At 43.2% G+C, this 20,278-nt stretch overlaps 1 protein-coding gene across 1 annotated transcript in view; it reads left to right on the top strand.

The window, feature by feature from the left end:
• Positions 1-20,278, top strand: part of DIS3L (DIS3 like exosome 3'-5' exoribonuclease) — an 830,646-nt gene that overhangs the window by 433,869 nt on the left and 376,499 nt on the right. The window contains 1 exon segment of the mRNA XM_044077862.1: positions 12,314-12,386. Within this exon segment, the coding sequence (XP_043933797.1) occupies positions 12,314-12,386 (73 nt within the window).

Here is a 20,278-nt window from a genome sequence, read left to right on the forward strand (position 1 = left end):
TGTGCAGTAACAGAAACATGGTTCAAGGCTCCCGAGAGCACCCCAGCACTACCAGGCTATACCTCATACCATGCTTTTCGGCCCCAAAACTCGGACCGAACCACAAGAGGAGGGGGAGTATCCATATTCATCAAAGATACCCATACCTCCAGGCTAGTGGCACTGCACGAAGCATCTGAGACCATCCATGTGCAACTAACAGTGGGCAAAACTGCCTTCCAGTTTGTAGCCTGCTACAGACCACCCTCCCAAACTCAGCAACCCCACTCGGCTTTCCTGAAGACACTGGAGAATATGAAGGTCTCTCCAAATACCATTATGTTGGGTGACTTTAACTACCCAAACATAGACTGGGAGCACTACTCAAGCCCCAACACCCTATCCCAACGGTTCCTAGAATTTATAAACTCAAATGCTATGGAACAACTGGTCACCACTCCCACAAGAGGGGAAAACATATTGGACCTGATCATCACCAACATGGGGACTCTATGTTCCATACCAGAGGTATACCCCTCATTGATAAGATCTGACCATAAATTAATCACTATGGACATCCATATCCCGTCCCCACCCCCAGCAAAGGAAACCACGGTCAAAAACTTCTCAAAAGCAAACTTCCCACTTCTCAAAACCGAGGTGGAATCCTTCAAAGCCCCAGGGCCAGTGGAAAATACTGCCCAAACTGCAGAATCCTTTACAAACGCATTCTATGGATACCTACAGAAATGCATGGATCATGCTATCCCAAATAAAACCAAGACACACTCCTCCAAAGGCAGGAGACCTGTCTGGTGGACCCCAGCCATAAATAAGCTGTACAACAGAAGGAGGAAGCTACTACATGATGGAGCAAAATCCCTGAAAGGGAAGGCAACTCTGATCAGTACTAGCAAGAAACTACGATCCCTCATAAAATCATCCAAAGCTAGCTTCGAAAGAAAAATTGCACAAGACGCTAAAGATAATCACAAGGCTTTCTTTAGTTATGTCAGAAACCTGGGTGGAAACTCCCAGATATGCTCTGAGTTAGTGCAAAATTACAAAAAATACACTGAACCCACAGACATTGCCAACATCCTGGCAGACAGGTTCAGTGCAAACGTCTCCCCCCCCCAAATGAGCAAATGACTATTCCAACAGAGTGTAGCCTCCCTGACATCACAGATGCACAAGTGAGAGCTGCCCTCTCCAAAGCAAAAAACACAGCATCAATGGGACCGGACGGTGTCCCGGGCTGCGTTTTACATGAGCTCCAAGAAGAACTGAACCTTCACTTAAAATCACTGTTCAGTCTCAGCCTTACAACAGGATATGTACCCAAAGAATGGCGTACAGCAACAGTGGACACACTCCATAAAGGTGGTGCCACAATGGACCCCAGAAACTATCGCCCTATAAGCCTAACTAGCCTGGTCTGCAAAGCTATGGAGCGTATCATCATGGAACTCATAAACAAAGACATTGGGAACCTCCAAACACTGTATCCTACCCAATTCGGCTTTGTTAAGGGCAGATCTTGCCTCTTGAACCTGGTCAATTTCTTTGAAACAGTCACCAAGGCCATAGACGAAGGGAAGGTAGTCCATACAGCCTACCTTGACCTTGCAAAAGCCTTCGACACAATACCCTACTCGGCATCATAAATAAGCTCACCAGCTTAAATATCAACCCCTATGTCACAAGATGGGTTGCAAACTGGCTTAGGGATAGAACCCACATGGTCAGAATTGCAGGTGCCATGTAAGACTCTAAACCAGTTACAAGTGGCGTCCCACAAGGCTCGGTCCTGGGACCTCTCTTGTTCAGTATATATTTCTCTGAGGTACAGGCTAACACATGAGGACTATGGCTGACAAAGTTTGCAGATGACTGCAAACTGGGGGCCATTATCGACTCGCCGGCTGACACAAGCATCCTCCAAAAAGGTCTCACAGAGATGGATAACTGGTGCCAGAGCCATGGCCTAAAGCTAAATGCCAAAAAGTGCATAGTCATCCCCTTTGGGAAAAACAAAGTGCCCACAAATTACCACATAGGTGGTAATCCGTTAATCTGGAAGAAGTAATTAGGGATTTGGGGACCCAAGTAGATTGCAATCTCTCCTTTGACAGTCACATTGCCAAAGTGGTTAGAAAGACATTCTATATAGCCCACCTTATCACGAAGGGGTTCACATCTAGATCAAGAGAGGTCATTGTGCCCCTCTACTCATCACTCATCAGGCCCATAATTGAATACAGTGCCCCATTTGGGATGTACCTTACTAGACACCTGCTACAACTAGAAAGACCCCAAAAGTACCTCACCAAGAGGATCAAGGGACTCAAACAGATGCCCTACACAGTTAGCTAAAGAAACTCCAGCTCTACTCTGTTGCTTACCGCCTACTCGGAGGCGATCTGTGCCTGATGTATAAAGCCATGTCCAACCCAGAATTAATGGACATGCTCCACCTCAAGAAATCCAAATCCATCAGAACTACACGCTCCAGTGACTTAAACCTCAGCACAGAAATAAATAGAACATGCTGGAGGGAAAGATTCATATCCCAGAGGCTCCACTCACTCTGGAACAAAATCCCAATCCATCAGACAGAGCCCCTCAATGACCCTCTTCAAGAAGAATCTTGACGTTTGGATGGGAGATCGTAAATTTACCCCTGGGATCTCTTCTGTGTCACTGCTAGACAGAGGCACGGTAAACTAACCTTAAATGGGCTATCTTCTGTGGCCTACTATACAGAGGCACAGTCAACTAATCTAAGAAGGGTGGCGAAAGCCAAACACACTCTGGCTAGGCTTGTAAATGCCCTAGGGCAGATAGCCTAGTATCAACCTATGAACCTATGAAACTGAGGGTATTGCTACTCAACGCCAGAAGTCTAAACCTCACATTGCACAAACTTGAGGCACTCCTCCGTATGGAGAACATCGATATCTGTGCAGTAACAGACACCCGGTTTAAGGCTCCAAAGAGCACCCCAGCACCACCAGGCTATAGCTCATACCACACCTTTTGGCCATAGAACCCGGACCGGAACACAAAAGGCGGGGGTGTATCCATATTCATCAAGGATACTCACACCTCCAGGTTAGTGGCGCAGCACAATGCATCAGAGATCATCCAAGTGCAACTGACAATGGGCAAAACTGCAATCCAAATTGTAGCTTGCTACAGATCACCCACCATGACCCAGGGCCCACATTCCGCATTTCTGGAGACACTGGGAAGTATTCAAGTCCTACCAAACACCCTATTACTGGGTGATTTCAACTACCCAAACATTAACTGGGAGAACTACTCAAGTACTAATTCCCTTGCCCAGCGCTTCCTAGAATTTCTAAACTCAAACTCCCTGGAACAACTTGTATATACCCCCACCAGAGGGAACAACATATTGGACCTGGTCATCACCAACATGGGCGACCGGTATTCCACACCCGACGTCAACCCCTCGCTGGTTAGATCAGACCATAGACAAATCACTCTGGATATTCACATTCCGCCCACAACCCCAAACAAGGAAACCACTGTGAAAATCTTTTCCAAAGCAGACTTCACGTTGCTTAAGCCCGAAGTGGAAAGGTTCACAGCCCCCACGCCAATGGACAATGCTGTCCAACATGCCGAAACCTATACAAAGGCACTCTGTGATCATCTGCAGGAATGCATAGATCGTGCTATCCCAAGTCATACCTAGACTCACTCCTCCAAGAAAAGGAAACCGGTCTGGAGGACCCCTGCCATAAACAGGCTCTACAATAGAAGGAGGAAACTAGTACAGATAAGAGCAAAATCCCTAGAAGGACAGACATCCCTGATCAGTATCAGCAAGAAACTACGATCCCTCATGAAATCATCCAAGGCTAGCTTCAAAAGACAATTTCCCAAGAACGCTACAGGTGATCACAAAGCGTTCTTTAGCTATGTTAAGAACCTAAGTGGGAACTCTCAGATCTGCTCTGAGTTGGTGCAGACTGGCACAACATACACTGAACCGACTGATATTGCCAACATTTTGGCAGACAGGTTCAGTGCAAACTTCACACCCCTTTAAACCCTTAAATGGCTCATAACCACACCAGAAGAATGTACGGCCCTGGCAATCGCCATCACACAGGTTAAAACAGCCCTATCCAAAGCCACAAACACAGCCTCAATGGGACTGGACAGTGTCCCGGGCTGTGTCTTACAGGAGCTCCAAATGAACTAACCCCTCACCTAAACACACTGTTCAAACCCAGCCTCTCTACAGGCTACATACCCACAGAGTGGCGCACAGCAACAGTTATCCCACTCCACAATGGTGGCGCCACAACAGACCCCAGGAATTATTGCCCTATAAGCCTGACTAGCCTGGTCTGCAAGGTTATGGAGCGCATCATCATGGAACTCATTAACAGAGACATTGGGAACCTCCAGGCACTCGACCCAACCCAGGTCAGCTTGACTGAGTGCACATCATGCCTACTGAACCTGTTTGACGTCTTACAGTCACCTAGACTTTAGGTGAGGGGTGTGGTAGTTCACACATACTACCTGGACCTTGCCAAGGATTCTGACACCATTCCCCACTCAGGTATTATTTATAAACATACCAGCCAGTACATACACCCATACATCACAGGTTGGGTTGCCAACAGGCTTACACACAGAACCCACATGGTAAGTTTAGCAGCCTCCAGGTCCAACTCGTAACCTGTCACAACTGTTGTCCCACAGGACTCAGTCCTGGACCCCCTACTGTTTGCCATATACTTCTCAGAGGTACAGGCAAACACAGGTGGACTACAGCAGACCGTGTCTGGTGATTGCTGCAAACTGGGAGCCATAATTGACAGTCCAGCTGTCACAGATGGCCTTCAAGGGGCCTCACATAGACTAACACAGGGTGTTAAAGTCATGGCCTCCAGCTAAAGGCCACAAACTGCATGGTCATTCCATGTTGAGAAAACTAAACACCCACATATTAACACGAGTGGCAGCCACTTTAATACAGACGAGGTAATAGGTATGTGGGGACTACATTAAATAGTGATCTCTCCTTTGACAATCATATCTCCAAAGTAATTAGGACATCCTTCTATGTAGGCCATCTGATAACTTAAGGGTTCGCATCTAGACATATTGAGGTTACTGTGCCCCTTTAATCATCACTCATCAATCCCATCATCGAGTATGATAACCCATTTGGGATGTACCTCACAAGACACATCCAACAGCTGGAGGGTCCACGAACATACCTCGCCAAGAGCACTACTGGCCTCAGACGTGTGTCCTATGCTGCCAGACTGCATGAACTCTTGCATTACTCAGTGGCATCTCCTTTACTCAGAGATGATCTTTGCTGCCCAACAAAGCTATGTCCAAGTCAGGCTTAATGGATATGCTCCACCTAAGGGAATCCATGTCACAGTGAGCCACACACTGTAATGAATTAAACCTTGCCACAACCATAACTGGAAGATGCTGGAGTGACAGATTCCTGTCAGAGGTACTCCCCATGCTTTGTAACTACATCCTTGATTACATTATACGGAGCCCCTCACTAACACTCCATGGACACCTTGCAGAGTGGATGGGGAACAGTGGGTACACCCCAGGGATCCTGCAATTGGCTCTGCTCCACAGAGGGACAGTTAGTTAATCAATGGGGTGTTGACAGCTGACACATTTCGGCTAGGCGTATGAATGGCCTCGGGCAGTTAGCCAAGTACCTACCTATGAACCTATACATACAGTATCAGCACATGCTGATAGCTTAATTTACTGTTCAGGTGTTCACTTACCTTGTGCCAATAGCGGTTATGTGTGTAATAGTTGAGGGCTGCCTCTGTAGGATGCACACAGTGGACCACCTATACATGACAATTTACAGGTGGTCTTGTGTTTGTGCCATCCATGTTTACTGTGTGTGCAGGTGGAGAAGGGTGTCAGTCCGTAGGTGCCTGCACTGTCAGTGTGTGTGCTATATGTTCCCTCTTTGCCAAGGCATGGGCATACTGGGCACACCTCCGTCTGCCTACTGGGGCTAGCTCAGGGTGTTCGTGGTCTGAGTACCTCTGTGCCTGTGGAGCCCTTGGCAACCGTGGTGGGCTGTGAGAGCCTTCACCATTCTGTCCCTGCTGCAGCTGTTTCCGCAGAATCATGTTGTGTAGCATGGCACATACTATGAAGATGTGGGCACACGTGCCTGGAGAGTACTTCAAGGCTCCAGCAGATATGTCCAAGCAACGAAACCCTGATTTCAGCATCCCAAACACACGCTCTATGATGATTCTGGTTTGTGCGTGTGCCTCATTATGGCATTCTTGCATGGGTGTGTGTGCATTTCTGATGGGAGTCGTCATCCACGGTTCCAGTGCATAGCCAGCATCCCCCACCAGGTGGCCATATGAGATGTCCCCCCTGGCAAATACCTGATACAGCTGTGAGGCATGCCAGATGTGGGAGTCGTGATAGCTTCCAGGGCTGCCAGCACACACACATCCATAATAATGCCTTGGGCATTGCACACGACCTGGCAGTTGATGGAGGGGTATCGCTTGCAGTTAATGTAGCACCTACCCTGCTCACCGGGTGGTGGCTTGATGTGTATGTGCATGCAGTCTATTGCACCCAGTACATCAGGTATTCTGCCACACAATGGAAGAGACGCATATTGCTGGCCAACTCCTCCTGCATTCGGGGTAAGTATATGTGCTCATTGGTATGTGGTAACATAGCATCCAGGAACAGGAAATGGTGGAGTACCCTGGATGCTGATGCCTGTAAGACCCCCAGGATATCCCCAGTTGACCTTTGGAAGGTACCTGTGGCTAGTATTCTCAAGCTTACACATACCTTCGTGTCCACCGGGATGGGTTCCCCTCTGTTATTTCTCGCTCTGAGGCATGGCCAGCACTGCTCAAAAAGTTGCTGTATGGTGTCCCTGTCCACCCTGTGACGCTCTACTATCTCCAGATCATTTAGCCCCTGGTAGGTTACCCTTGGTCTGAACACTCTTCTTTTCCTCTGGTGCCTGAGGTGGTTGTCAGCATCATCCTCCACACCACCTTCAGTCTCTAATACATGCTGAAGAATCAAAGCTATGGCAGCCCCTAACATGTACATTTTAAAAGTTCCCCGTCTGTTTACACCGATGGTGCAGAGTGTTTGGAATACATAAGTGTGTGTGAGGTGCTTTCACGCTTTATACTATTGTGCTATGGATGCTGCTGATGTCATTGGGTGTGTATGTGCAATTCCAGCTGCAGGGCATTTTAATTATGGGTTTTACAGCGAGTACTGCAATTGTGGGGCCTTTGGTGTTGAATTATGCTTGCCTGCCGTGATTTATCTGTTGCCCTTTTTTCACTTTTCAACCCGATTCCCCTCCCATTAACAGGCATGCATCCAGCTGCCGGCTTTCTTGTTTTGTACTTTCCCTACCCAGGAATGTGTTGCGAAATGTGTTATGTAGCTGATCTACTGCAATTTTGCTTTGTTCTGCTGTGACAGTTCTGTTTTCTTTGCAGTACAGCACCTCCCCTTTCCTGTTCTGCAGGTAGCTGCTAGCAGCCTTGTTAGCTGTTGTCAGTGGCCCACTGTGGATTTCTTGGTGTTAATTACTCATTTGTACTCCTATTTCCATGCTGCAGCATTTCCTTATCTTTTTCCCGTATCCTTCCTGTTTCTGCGCTGGTGCGCGCTGCGCACAGCCGTTTACCGGGTTTACAGCGCGTTTTCATCCACGTTCACATGCATATTCGGTTACCTTGTGTGCTCTCAGCTAAGCAAAGCTATGGCTACTTCAGCACACCCCTGTCCTGCAGCTTTGCCTAGCAACAGGCAAACCGGGTTAGCAATGCTCCAATGTGCTTACAGCAATGGCGACACACCCCTCTCTTGATGTCATTTTTATCTCAAGGGCTCATCTCGGTGTTATAACGCTACTGTTTTGTGCATCTTTACACCAGCGGAAAATCTGCGATTCAGTATTACTCCTCTCATTTGCATGGCATTGCCTACTAATTCCTAGCTACTGCGCATAACACTGTCACTGCCCCTTAGCAATCCTTGCGCCATGAGTATGGTGTAGCATGCCTGCTATTGACTATTATGGGGAAATTGTGATATGCATTTCATTGCAGTTTTATTCTATATTTTTGTATATTCCTTGCGATCCCCTTTGCGCACCGATGCCCTGCGCTTTAAATTTGCGTTAGTGTGGGCAAAATATTAAATGTTCTTTTTTATATTTTGTGCATGTTGTTTTATGCCAATGGCTATATATTTATCCATTGGCATATATTAACAGTATAATACGTGAGTTGGTCTGCTGTCATGGCTCCGATTTTATGTTTGAAAAATGTAAACCGTTTTTTTCGGTTTACATTTCTGCATGCTTACACTATGCCTGCACCACTTCCTGAATCGCTATATACCTTCATTTGCGTGCTACACTGCTGCACATGGGCTGATTAGCATACAGGCTCTGGGAGCTGTGCGGGCGTAGTGTACGCAGGTAGTGCACGTGAAAACAGCTCGTACCTGAATTGCTCGGCGGCCATATTTGGTGTTAGATCGCCAGCGCTACGCCTGCACCTGGCGCAAGCTTCATGAATCCCGGGGATTGTATTCTTAAGTATGCATGAAATTAGATCCTATTGTATATTGATCATTGTGTTACCTTTTCAGAGCTACTCTTAACATTAAGTCATGTGGATGTCTTCCTAGCCTGAGGAGTCTCCTTTAGTAATTTATAACAGGATAGCAGAATCAGTTTTGTTTCCAAAAATGAAAGCTTCAGTTAAAAGATATTTGTGTTTACTTGAACTGCTTTGGAGGAGTATTGGAATATTTCATCGATGTTTTGGTGTACTCTGAGCTCATATTCCTTTTTAAGGCTGATTGGGAGAGAGGCAATTACAGCAGCAGAAAAATTCTGTCCTTCAGTCTCTGAACAAGTACCCATGCAGCAGTGGTACTGTGAAACATACCGGAAGATTACGGTCAGCTAAATGAGTAGTATAAAGGTAATATTGTAATTATGTGTCATGAGACTCCAGTAAAGTGGCCACTGATCGTATTGTGTAAGCAGCATTTAATTACTTGCACAGTATAACTGTTGCCAGCTGCATTGGAGTCGTGCTCTGTTTTAGTCTGAGACTGGTGTCATTTGGAATCACCTCTGTGCTTAGCAGTGTAACTATCTTGTTGCTTTTTGTCACTAGGATCAGGATAGGCTAGCATATGTCCCAGAAAAAGCCACATCTTCAGGACAGTTATTTGATAACTGGTACTCTGGTGGAAAAAAATACTCCACTTTAATGGTGTTGCACCATAGTAAAGAGAAGACCTTGCACTTGAACCTGTCTTCAACCCTTTTCTCAAGTTGCCGGTTAGTATTAGCTTGAAATGTTGTACAGTTTCAGAGCTCAGTAATATTCAAAGACATTAGGAATGCTAGGACTTGCTTTAGTGCATGTAAAAGTCCACCTCCGTCTTATTTTTTTATCTTCAAAGGGGCACATTTGTGTGATTCTGACTTTCAGCATTTTTTTAGTGTCATCATGCATGAAGACGTAAATCAAATGATGTTGCACTGGAAGTATTAACATGTTGTGCAGGATTGGTCTTTATATGGTACAGGGTGCTGATTCATGAATGAAAAAACGATTTGGCAGCCAGCCATCTACAGTCTTGTAAAGATTACAACATTTTACCAGTATGAGCAGAAAGAGCATCCACTTCCACAGAAGGGTCAGTGGCTCAGCAAGTTACACACTTACCTTTGATATGTGTAAAATGAGGAAGCTGTGCGTTTTGTCCCCACACACAGTGCATGTTTCAGTACTGATGCTGTTGTGCAGCGTAAGGGAATGCTACATTCTGGAAATGCTGTCCTCTGGATGCAGCTTGAAATGGAGGTCCTCTGTGCCTGAACTGATGGCAGTTCAGCAGGATGTAAAAGATCCAATGGAACTTTTCAGGAAAAGAGGAAGGAAATTTCCCGGAGTGTCGTGGCCTACTGCCATTAGTCAGAGTGAATAACTCTTAAGGTCAATAAAAGTAAAAACACAAATTTTCCAGTGATTAACTTTTTTTTTTCTTAGTTACCTGAATGTCGTGCAGTGTTTCATCTTTGTCAAACTGTAAAGTCAAATTTTGTTTTCCTGGTTACCAAATTCAAATACGAATAATAGTGTTATTTTAACTTTATGTGGCTAAGTTATATCCTTGCTACTGTCTTGAACTTATCCAAAGCCTGGGTGCCTTGAGTTATGACCAGAAAGAGTGGAAATGGCGATGTAACTTAGACGCGTCCATTTGGGGTAAGGGGAGTGCATCATTTATGTAGATGGGCGTTTGAGAAGCAGTTTGTACAAGCTAGTGTTGTTGTTGTTGTGACTTTCGGCTTTTCCCAGTTAGGGGTCGCCACAGCGGAACTCCGGTCTGCTAATGATTGGCAGTTGATTTTTACATACTGAGTTGCCAGCCCTAACGCACAACCTTCAACGAAGGTATGCCCATTCACGCATGTCTCCACGCAGAAGACGCTCTGAGAGTCGAACCGGACAGCATCTTACTGTGAGGCGACAACGCTACCGCAGCACCACCACCGAACTTTGTAAATCCAGCACTTCCCTCTCCTCCACTCACTTCTGTGATGTTACATCCCGCCTACATAATAGTTCGGTGAGGCAGAAGGCTGATCTAATGTGCAAGTGTTGCGTAGTTTGTAACATAAGACCTATGCATTCTAAGATTCAGTGTGCAAGGAGACAGAGTATAGTACATTTTCTGCAGTTTGCCCTTTCCTATCACACAGTGTCATCTTCACACACAAAAACACGCATTTTAAGTAAGCTAGAGATGAGCAGTGCTTTGCAGATAGTTCTTTGGATTATTGATGATTACCATTAGTAAGGTAGGAATCGGATTTGTTAGAAATGCAAATGGAAAATGACATCCTAAGATGCTAAAAGTAGCTAGCAATAATGAGTGCTGTTATACCCCAAAGAGCACACCTTGTGCATTCCTTACCATCATATTGCATAACTTCAGATTGTTTAGTAGTATCAGAAAGTGGACAGAATATATTTTTATGCTTCAATTAATAGCCACGTAAGGTTTACTCATTAGCAAATAGTGAGGCAGGTTTATGAAACGGGGCCTTGAACCAGAACAGAAAAATATTGTATATACAGTAACTTCCACAGAAGTTGCTCAGATAAAATTGTTCGCATTTTATGTTGCAGTGGTTTTAAGCATTGACCCTTAATAGAGAAATTTATAGGATATTCAATCATGTCGTTCACAGTATTTTTTAAATGTAGTTATTTTTAAAATCACAGTATAAATTCTTGTGAGCCAGTCAGTCGTGTCATTCATAGTACTTTTTAAATGTATTTTGGGACAGTTATTCAAAATGTACTGTTAATCCTTTGTGGTTCTTTTATCCAAAATGTATGGAATGCTTTAGTTTATCCAAGAATGGGTTAACTTGTAGATTTGTGGCTCATTACTATAATGCCAGCATACAGGTATGTAGGATGGTGACCTAAGCTGAATTATGTCTGCCACAGTGTTATTATTTTACTGACTTGTTGTCTTTAGTACTGCTGTTTCATTTTGATGGTGCCACTGTGATAAGACAACAGTGCTGTACAGACAGGACACTGTGTACTGGCTCATAGCTGTGAAGAAGTGACTGACCTTTCATTTTAAACAGTAATGCAGACAAACAAGAGGCACATATAACTCTGCTATGCATTGTAAAGACTGTATGTGCATACATAATCAAGGTTAACAGATATCAAGCTTTGCTGTCAAAGCCCCCCGTTAAGGCAAAAACTTCTTGATGCATTAACCAGCTTGTTTCATTCCTCTCGCAATCCCTTGCATATTCACAGTCATAAGCAGTATTCTGAATTGTCCTGGCACAACTACTTGTTATTATAATGCAAGAAACAACAATATTTGCTCTTTCCTGGTCAACAGCATTAATGTACTGTATCTCCTTTTTACTCAACAACGTTAGTGTGTATTTAAAGTATTCTTGTGCTTCTATTGTAAATCACAGATGTGTTCTTAAGTTGCAACTGTTGTGTTGAATAAAATGTGGTTGTTTACAAAGAAATAGCATGCTTTGCTTTTAGAAACTTGGGGTTATATTCCTAAAGGCAGCTGTAGTTTCCCATTATGTAAAAATACTGCACTTTTTGCTTTGTGCATTATGTAAGATTAGAAAGCAGTCTGTAATGGTGTAACCTCACTGCATTTTTTTTATAATTTTAACAATTTTTAACTCTTGCATATACATCAGGGTATTCTGAATGTGAACAAACACAGATCCCAAGTAGAAGCGTTTGTGCGTCTGGAAGGAGAAACTGCTAAAGGTAAACACATTTTTCCTTTCTTTCTGTTGTATTAGCGTTTTACCAGGTCATAACAGTTTACAAACATGTACAGGCCAGATTCCAAATGAGTTGCTCTCAGTGCAAGTCTGCCCTGATTCCAAAAGACCTGCTGTCAGTGTAAGTGACTTACTTTTGTGTAAAGCCTGTGTGTAAACAGGATTACTACGGGGTCCAGATTCCAAACCACTTGCTGTCAGCCTGCTCTTAGTGTAAGTGCTCACTTAACACTGAGAGTAAGTGTTTTGGAATCGGGCCACAGAACATTTACATTTAATCAAATTTGTATAGAAAATCAGAATAGAGACATTTACATTTCATATTTCATGTTTCACTGGGGTAGGCTAGTAATTAAAAGTATATCTTCTCTGATTTTCGCTGTAGATGCAAATGAAAGTTGCCTCTACCAGAAAAAAATATTTTCCATTAACTGGTGACTAAAGGAAAAAAGTACTTTATTCAACATACAGAGAGTCTACCATAACACATGACAAGCCAACATATTCAGAAAATCACTTATTCAACATAGAGTCTGTCATAACACATGACAAGCCAACATACTCAGAAAATCACTGTCTTGAAAGAACCAGAGGGAAAAACGTATCTACTTGATATTAACTGTCCTTACTTGACACTACAGCCCTGATCTCCATTTTCCATTTTACTGGATTTAACGCTTGGAAGTGGAAAGCAAAACAAACAAGTAACAGGAATTTAGCTCCAGTAAATATGTAGTGAAGTAAAGAATGTAGAAGCTGGTACTGAGCATATGTATCCTCACTGGTTATGGGGTAGAAGACTCTCTGTGCATGACCCTGCCTTGTTAGTCATTCTGTTGCAGAGAGTTCAGTTATGGAATGTGGAGCAGGGTTCTAAAGAGCATTGAGAATATCCTTAAACATGTTAACCACATGTTGTGTGTGTCATATCCTTATGTTAACCAAATGTGTGTGTGTCATATCCTTAATTATGTTAACCACATGTTGTGTGTGTGAGGAACTGGAGTTCATTCTTGCCTCTTCCCATGTAGTCACCCCCTTGCATGGAATACAAATGTAACAAAGGAAAACTAAATGTAAATATCCAAACTTGACTATGTGGAGAGCGTCATAATGTAAGTAATTTTCATTCCATTCTGTTGTGCACTGGGTGGTGGTTTCACAGTTAAAATTTGCTAAGATTTAAACAATGCAAGAACATTTTCCAAGAGTTTGTGTAGAATGTATTGCTGCCAGTTTGTGCCACCATCTGCTATTGTATAGATGAAGTCTCTTATGACGGGAGAGGTGTATCGTAATAAGCTTTAAGTATAGCATGAGAGTAACATTCCAGATACCAGACTGCAAATGAGAAAGAGGAGTTTGTTCTTTCTCAGTGTTTTATTTGTTTGTTTATTTGTTTGTTTTTTAATCTGAATAAGAAATTTCTTAGGGAAACGTGCCCAATATGTAGATAACAGGAGGTCCAAAAAAGAATAGGCTAACAAAGGCTTAGACCTGTAGCTAATGTGAAGGTGGTGAGGTGTTCAGGAATTTGATTTGGGAGGGTTGGAAATGATTTTTGTGATAAGGAGGAAACGTTCTAGTGATGCAAAGCAACTAAAAACATTTTATTTTTATTTATTTTATTTATTTTACATTTGTTGACCGGGATAGTCCAACTGGATTAATGTCCATTTTCAGTGGAGGCCCAGGGAGAAAAGCACCAAGGCTGACAGATAAGTAATAATAAAGAAGACATATTACAGATGAGATATTTACAAATGACATAAGCAGACATGAAATAGACAATATCACAAGTTCGAGTTACCCCTGGTAACAGTCAGGGGAAAAAATAACAGTAATTTGATTAATATATTATATACATTCATGGTGAGAGTTAGCCTGGCTTGTTATAGTGGCAAAGCCAGTTTAGTGCCAGATGTTGTTTGAGTTTAGCTTTGAATTTGGATATGGAGGAGAGCAGAATAATGTTAGCTGGAAGGAGGTTCCATGCTCTGCCTGCAGAGTTTGCAAAGAGGGTGGCTACAGTGTTAATTTTAATTGTCTTAATTTGTAGTCTGTTTGAGGATTGGAGCAGTCTTGGATTGTTGTAGGGGGTGATCATATTTTTAAGAGCTGGTGTGTTATCTGGATGATATAGGATTTTATTAGCCATAATCAAAAGGTTATATTGGATTAGACTGGCAAGTTCTAGCCACCCAAGCTGTTTAAGGTTGATGCAATGGTGTGTTCTAAAAGGTAGGCCAGTGGCAAACCTGGCAATGTAGTTGTAACAGATGAGAGTCTATTAAGTACAGTTTTATTTAGATTAGAGAGAAGGGGGGGTGCATATAAAATCGTTGAAAGCAGGTGGGAGCGAGCTATGGCAATCGTAGCTGGAGGGGTTAGGAAGGCTTTTATTCTGTACAGTGACCCAAGTTTTTTATTGATGGTTTTGATCGTTTGGTTTATATGAAGGTCAAATTTTAGGTTATTATCAATTATTACTCCTAACAGTTTTGTAGAGGAGTCGGGGGGGTGATTATTGTGCCATCTTTTGCATTTATGGTGAAGGTAAACGGTGTGGACCTTTGTGTTGAAGAGAATAACAGCATTTTAGTTTTTTGGGGGATTTAGCAACAATTGACGTTCGGAGAGCCAGTTTTCTATAGTATTAAAGGTGGATTGGGTAACAGACCTTAATTCTGAGGGAGATGTGGCTGAGCAAATCAGGGTGGAATAATCAGCGTACTGTATACAGCTGACATTCGGGATGACTGTATATGGGTTGTTTATAAAGATGGAAAACAGTAAGGATCCTAATATGGAGCCTTGTGGCACTCCGAGGGTGTTAGGTAATAGGTTGCAGAGCTTGTTCTGCCAGAGGACAGCCTGCTGCCTCCCACTGAGGTAGGATTTAAACCATTGAATGGCACTGGAATTTAGACAGAAAGATTGCAGGGTGTGAATCAAAAGTTGGTGATCCACCATGTCAAATGCCTTTGAAAGATCCAAGAAGAGGGCTGAGGATATTTGATTATTGTTATGATTATTATTAATGGTATTGGTGAATGCTAGTAGGGCTGTGGTTGTGCTGTGGTGTGGACGGAAGCCGTGTTGGGTATCGGCCATGAGGTGATTCTGAATTAAGTGGTGCATGAGTTGTTTGTGTATACATTTTTCCATAATCTTAGCTAGTGGAGAAATTATAGCTATCGGTCTGTAGTTGGAGAATTCAGTGGAGGAACCTCCTTTATGTAGTGGGATTACATAGGATGTTTTCCAAATGGTGGGAATTTTTGCCTCTGCTATGGTGCAGTTAATTAGTATAGATACTGGATAGGCTATGGCATCAGCTGATTTTTGAAGGTACTCAGCAGGGAGTTGATCAGCTGAGAGTGTGGTGGGTTTTAATTTTTTGAGCAAGGTACGGATAAGTGATGTGGGCACTGTTTGGAAGCTGAATGAGAGTAGGTTTATAGGGGTGGTACTATCAGGGCCAGGGTAGCTGAGAGGTAGTTGATTAGCTAGGGCTTGAATTGTTTCTGTAAAGAAATGGTTAAAACTGTCTGAGACATCCTCAGGAGATGTATAAATAGCCTATCCAGTATCTATACTAATTAACTGCACCATAGCAGAGGCAAAAATTCCCACCATTTGAACTAAACCCACACATAAGGCTGCTGTTTAATCTTAGCCTTACTACAGGATACGTGCCAAAGAATGGCGTCGGACAACTGTGGTCCCACTCCACAAAGGCGGTGCTTCTACGGACCCTGGAAATTACCGCCCCATAAGCTTGACGAGCCTTGACTGCAAAGCTATGGAGAGGATCATAATGGAACTCATAAATAAAGACATTGGGGACCTACAGACACTGGATCCTACCCAATTTGGCTTTGTCAAGGGCAGATCCTGCCTCTTGAACTTGGTCGACTTTTTCGAAACAGTCACTAAGGCCATTGATGAGGTAAGGCAGTTCACACAGCCTACCTTGACCTAGCAAAAGCATTAGACACAATACCCCACTCGGGCATCATAGAAAGCTCACCAGCTTAGATGTAAACCCATATGTCACAAGATGGGTTGCAAACTGGCTCAAGGACAGAACACACAGGGTTAGAGTTGCTGGTGCCATGTCAGACTCTAAGCCGGTCATGAGCGGTGTCCCACAGAGCTCAGTCCTGGGCCCCCTCTTGTTCGGCATTTATTTTTCTGAAGTGCAGGCAAACATAGGGGGATTGTGGCTGACAAAATTTGCAGATGACTGCAAACTGGGCACCATAATTGACACTCCATCAGACACAGACATCCTCCAGAGAGGTCTCATAGAAATGGATAACTGGTGCCAGAGCCATGGCCTTAAGCTAAATGCCAAAAAATGTATAGTCATACCCTTTGGGAAAAACAAGGTAACCCCTAATTACCACATAGGTGGTAATCCATTAAACACGGAAGAAGTTATCAGGGACCTGGGGACCCAAGTTGACAGTAACCTCTCTTTTGACACTCACATTGCCAAAGTGGTTAGGAAGACCTTCTACATTGCCCACCTGATCATGAAGGGATTCACATCCAGATCAGGAGAGGTCATTGTACCCTGTACTCTTCACTTATCAGACCAATGATTGAGTACAACGCCCCATTGAATGTACCTTACCGACACCTGCAGCAGTTGGAAAGACCCCAAAAGTTCCTCACCAAAAGGATAAAGGGGCTCAAACATATGTCATACGATGCCCGACTGAAGAAACTCCAGCTCTATTCAGTCGCATACCGTCTGCTCAGAGGTGATCTGTGCCTGACATACAAGGCCATGTCCAACCCGGAATTAATGAACATGCTCCACCTCAAAAAATCCAAATCCACCAGAGCACGGATATAAATAGGACGTGCTGGAGGGACAGATTCATCACCCAGAGACTCCCTACACTATGGAACAGAATCCCAGTCCATGTGAGGCAGAGCCCCTCACTGACTCTGTTCAAGAAATCTTAGCAGTGGATGGGAGATCGTAGGTTTACCCCGGGAATCATCTCTGTATCACTGCTGGACAGAGGCACAGCAAACTAATGGGTATAGTATTCTCATCCTAAGGGGTGGTGAAAGCCACACACACTCTGGCTAGGCTTATAAATGCCCTAGGGCAGATAGCCTAGTATGAACCTATGAACCTAATGGTAGCGGTGGAGATAGGGGTAGACATTTTTCCAGGATGGAGTAGTTTATTCAGACCTGCCCAGAACTTCTGAGGATTGTTCTGGTTTGCTGTCTGTAAATTACAGTAGAATTGTTTTTTGTCTTGTAAAGTGGATTTTTTAGTCTCATTCCTAGCTTGGGAAAATTGTAATTTAAAAAGGTACATTTATGTTTCGTGTTCAGTGCAATTTAAAAAGCAACAATAGTCTTTAATGACAAGTATCTTGTAGCTGGAATTAATCTGGAGCAAGGTGGGAACCACATTATTTATTTTTTCAGATTACACTTCCAAAGAAGCCGTAGAGGCAGCATTGAGAAGATACTATAACCCATTCTTTTGAGTGCAGTACAGATTGGCTGCAACTTTGTGTGGGAGACATGTTTAAGCTACTCACTGGTTATCTAGGCCATATATTTAGTATGTACCTATTAACCTGTGATGTCATACAGTAGAGTTTTAAACTGTGATACAGTATATGCTTTCATTGCTGTGTTCCTAACAAAGGACTACTCCTGAGAAAGCCAGAAGAAATAGTCACTTTATTACTTTAAATTATACGAGAGTGCCACTACTCCAGCAAAGTTGAACCTTGTCCTGAAAAATCTCCCATTCTCAAATTATGTTGTTTCTCAGAGATGCTGAAATATTAAAGATCTAATTTGTAAGGTTTGGAAATGAGTTTTCTGATAAGAAGGGTGAACAGTTCTGTTCACACAAAGCAACTAAAAACAGCAGGAAAAATTGTAATTTAAAAAGCAACTGTAAACTTTACAAACAGATACCTTGTATTTGGAGCAATGTGGCAAACCATCTTGTTATTTATTTTATCTGTGGATTAGTATATGTTCATTGGAGCCTAGTAAGCTAGTAGCCCTAGAGCCTTTATAAGCCTAGTCATGTTAATCTGAAGTTGCCCCATCAGTCCTTATTAAGTGACTGTATTTTGCAGAGCTAATCTGTGGTCAACACTGACTCCCCCTGTCCACGAGGGACATGGGTACCACCTCCCGGGTGCATTTGCGGTCTCCCATTCATTTTTCCAAGTTGCGCGTGAATAGGGTCAGTGAGGACCTCTGCTTCACTTGAATTGAAAGTTTGTTCCAGAAGAGCGGCAGGCTTTGAGAGACATATTTGTTTTTCCAGCATGTTCCATTAATGTCACAGGCTAGGTTAAGATCCATAGAGTGAGTGACTCTTGTGTAGTTAAATATGTGCATGTGAAGCATATCCATAAGGGCAGGGTCGGATGCACCTTTGGCCCCCCTTGTAAAAAAGGGGGCCAGACACAAAGTTCCCCCTTTTACTCCCTGACTCGAAGGGGTCCCCTGTTGTACCACATCCCCTTCTTCGTCGGGTACATAATCATCCTCTATAATAATAGAGGGCTCATTAGATGCAGTTGTATTTGAAGCTGGAGAACGGGACTGTAAATTGGGGTACGCCTTATCAGCCTGGTAAGCTACCCTGTCCCTCACTAGCTTCTTGTTTTTATTAATTTTTAATTTAGTCAACAGCGCATCTATACTAGAAAATATACGATCATAATCGTATTTGAACTGCAAAAAAACTAAATCAGTTTTTATCTCAGCATCTAAAGTATTAACATCAGAAATAAGTGAAATTATGTTGGCATCATAATATTTTACAATTGTGTTCAAAAGTTGAAGTCCCTGTTCTTGAAATAAACATTTTAGCTCTGAAAAATATGCCTGATCAACCAACAGGCCGGAAGGTGTAAAATTATTCCGTAAGCCCTTTGGTATTAATTTTTCTTGCAGGCATTGTCTAAAATATGCAGCTTCCAGCTGCAATTTTTTAAGTCTAAGAAGTTTAGAATCAAGTACCTTAAGGCTTTCATTAATTCTGCTAGTACCAGTCAAAGAACGAAAGTCATTGCTGCCATTAATCTGATCCGCCCCAGAAGGAAGAAAAGTGAAAGGATTGTCTTTATTTATCCAAATGGACAGGGACGAACCTCCCTCATCCGAAGCCGTATTTGATCCTCCTGGCAAGTTATTAGTAGCTGGTGGTTGCGCGTTAGCATTGGTCACCGTAGCGTAACTCAAACTCACTCCGTTGTGAGTGTGTAAAGGTGGAGACACCTCAGCAACCCCCCTCATCGTTGCCGGAAAGTTATTAGATGAAAGCGGAACACCACCAGTTTGTGATTGACCTCGGGGAGGCAAACTATGAGGCGGTTGAGCCGCCGGAATAGAGAAACAACTCCCTTCAGTACTGGATACAACATGTCGTATTGGTAAAACACCCAAAGTAGCGCCAGATACATTTGAAGAGCGTTGTTCCATAGAGTCCATACGAGCAAGTAAAGCTTCTATCTTCTGGGTTAACGAAGCAAATAAAGCTGAAATATCCACAGTATTGGAGTTACCCCTGGTAACAGGGGGAGAAAATAACAGTAATTTGATTAATAGATTATATACATTCATGGTGAGAGTTAGCCTGGCTTGTTATAGTGGCAAAGCCAGTTTAGTGCCAGATGTTTGAGTTTAGCTTTGAATTTGGATAGGGAGGAGAGCAGAATGTTAGCTGGAAGGAGGTTCCATGCTCTGCCTGCAGAGTTTGCAAAGAGGGAGTCCCTGGCTACATTGTTAATTTTAATTGTCTTAATTTGTAGTCTGTTTGAGGATTGGAGCAGTCTTGGATTGTTGTAGGAGGTGATCATATTTTTAAGA

The sequence above is a fragment of the Protopterus annectens genome, chromosome 7.part0 (genome assembly GCF_019279795.1).
Source record: "Protopterus annectens isolate FY-2018-M chromosome 7.part0, PAN1.0, whole genome shotgun sequence".
Classification (NCBI taxonomy): domain Eukaryota; kingdom Metazoa; phylum Chordata; order Ceratodontiformes; family Protopteridae; genus Protopterus; species Protopterus annectens.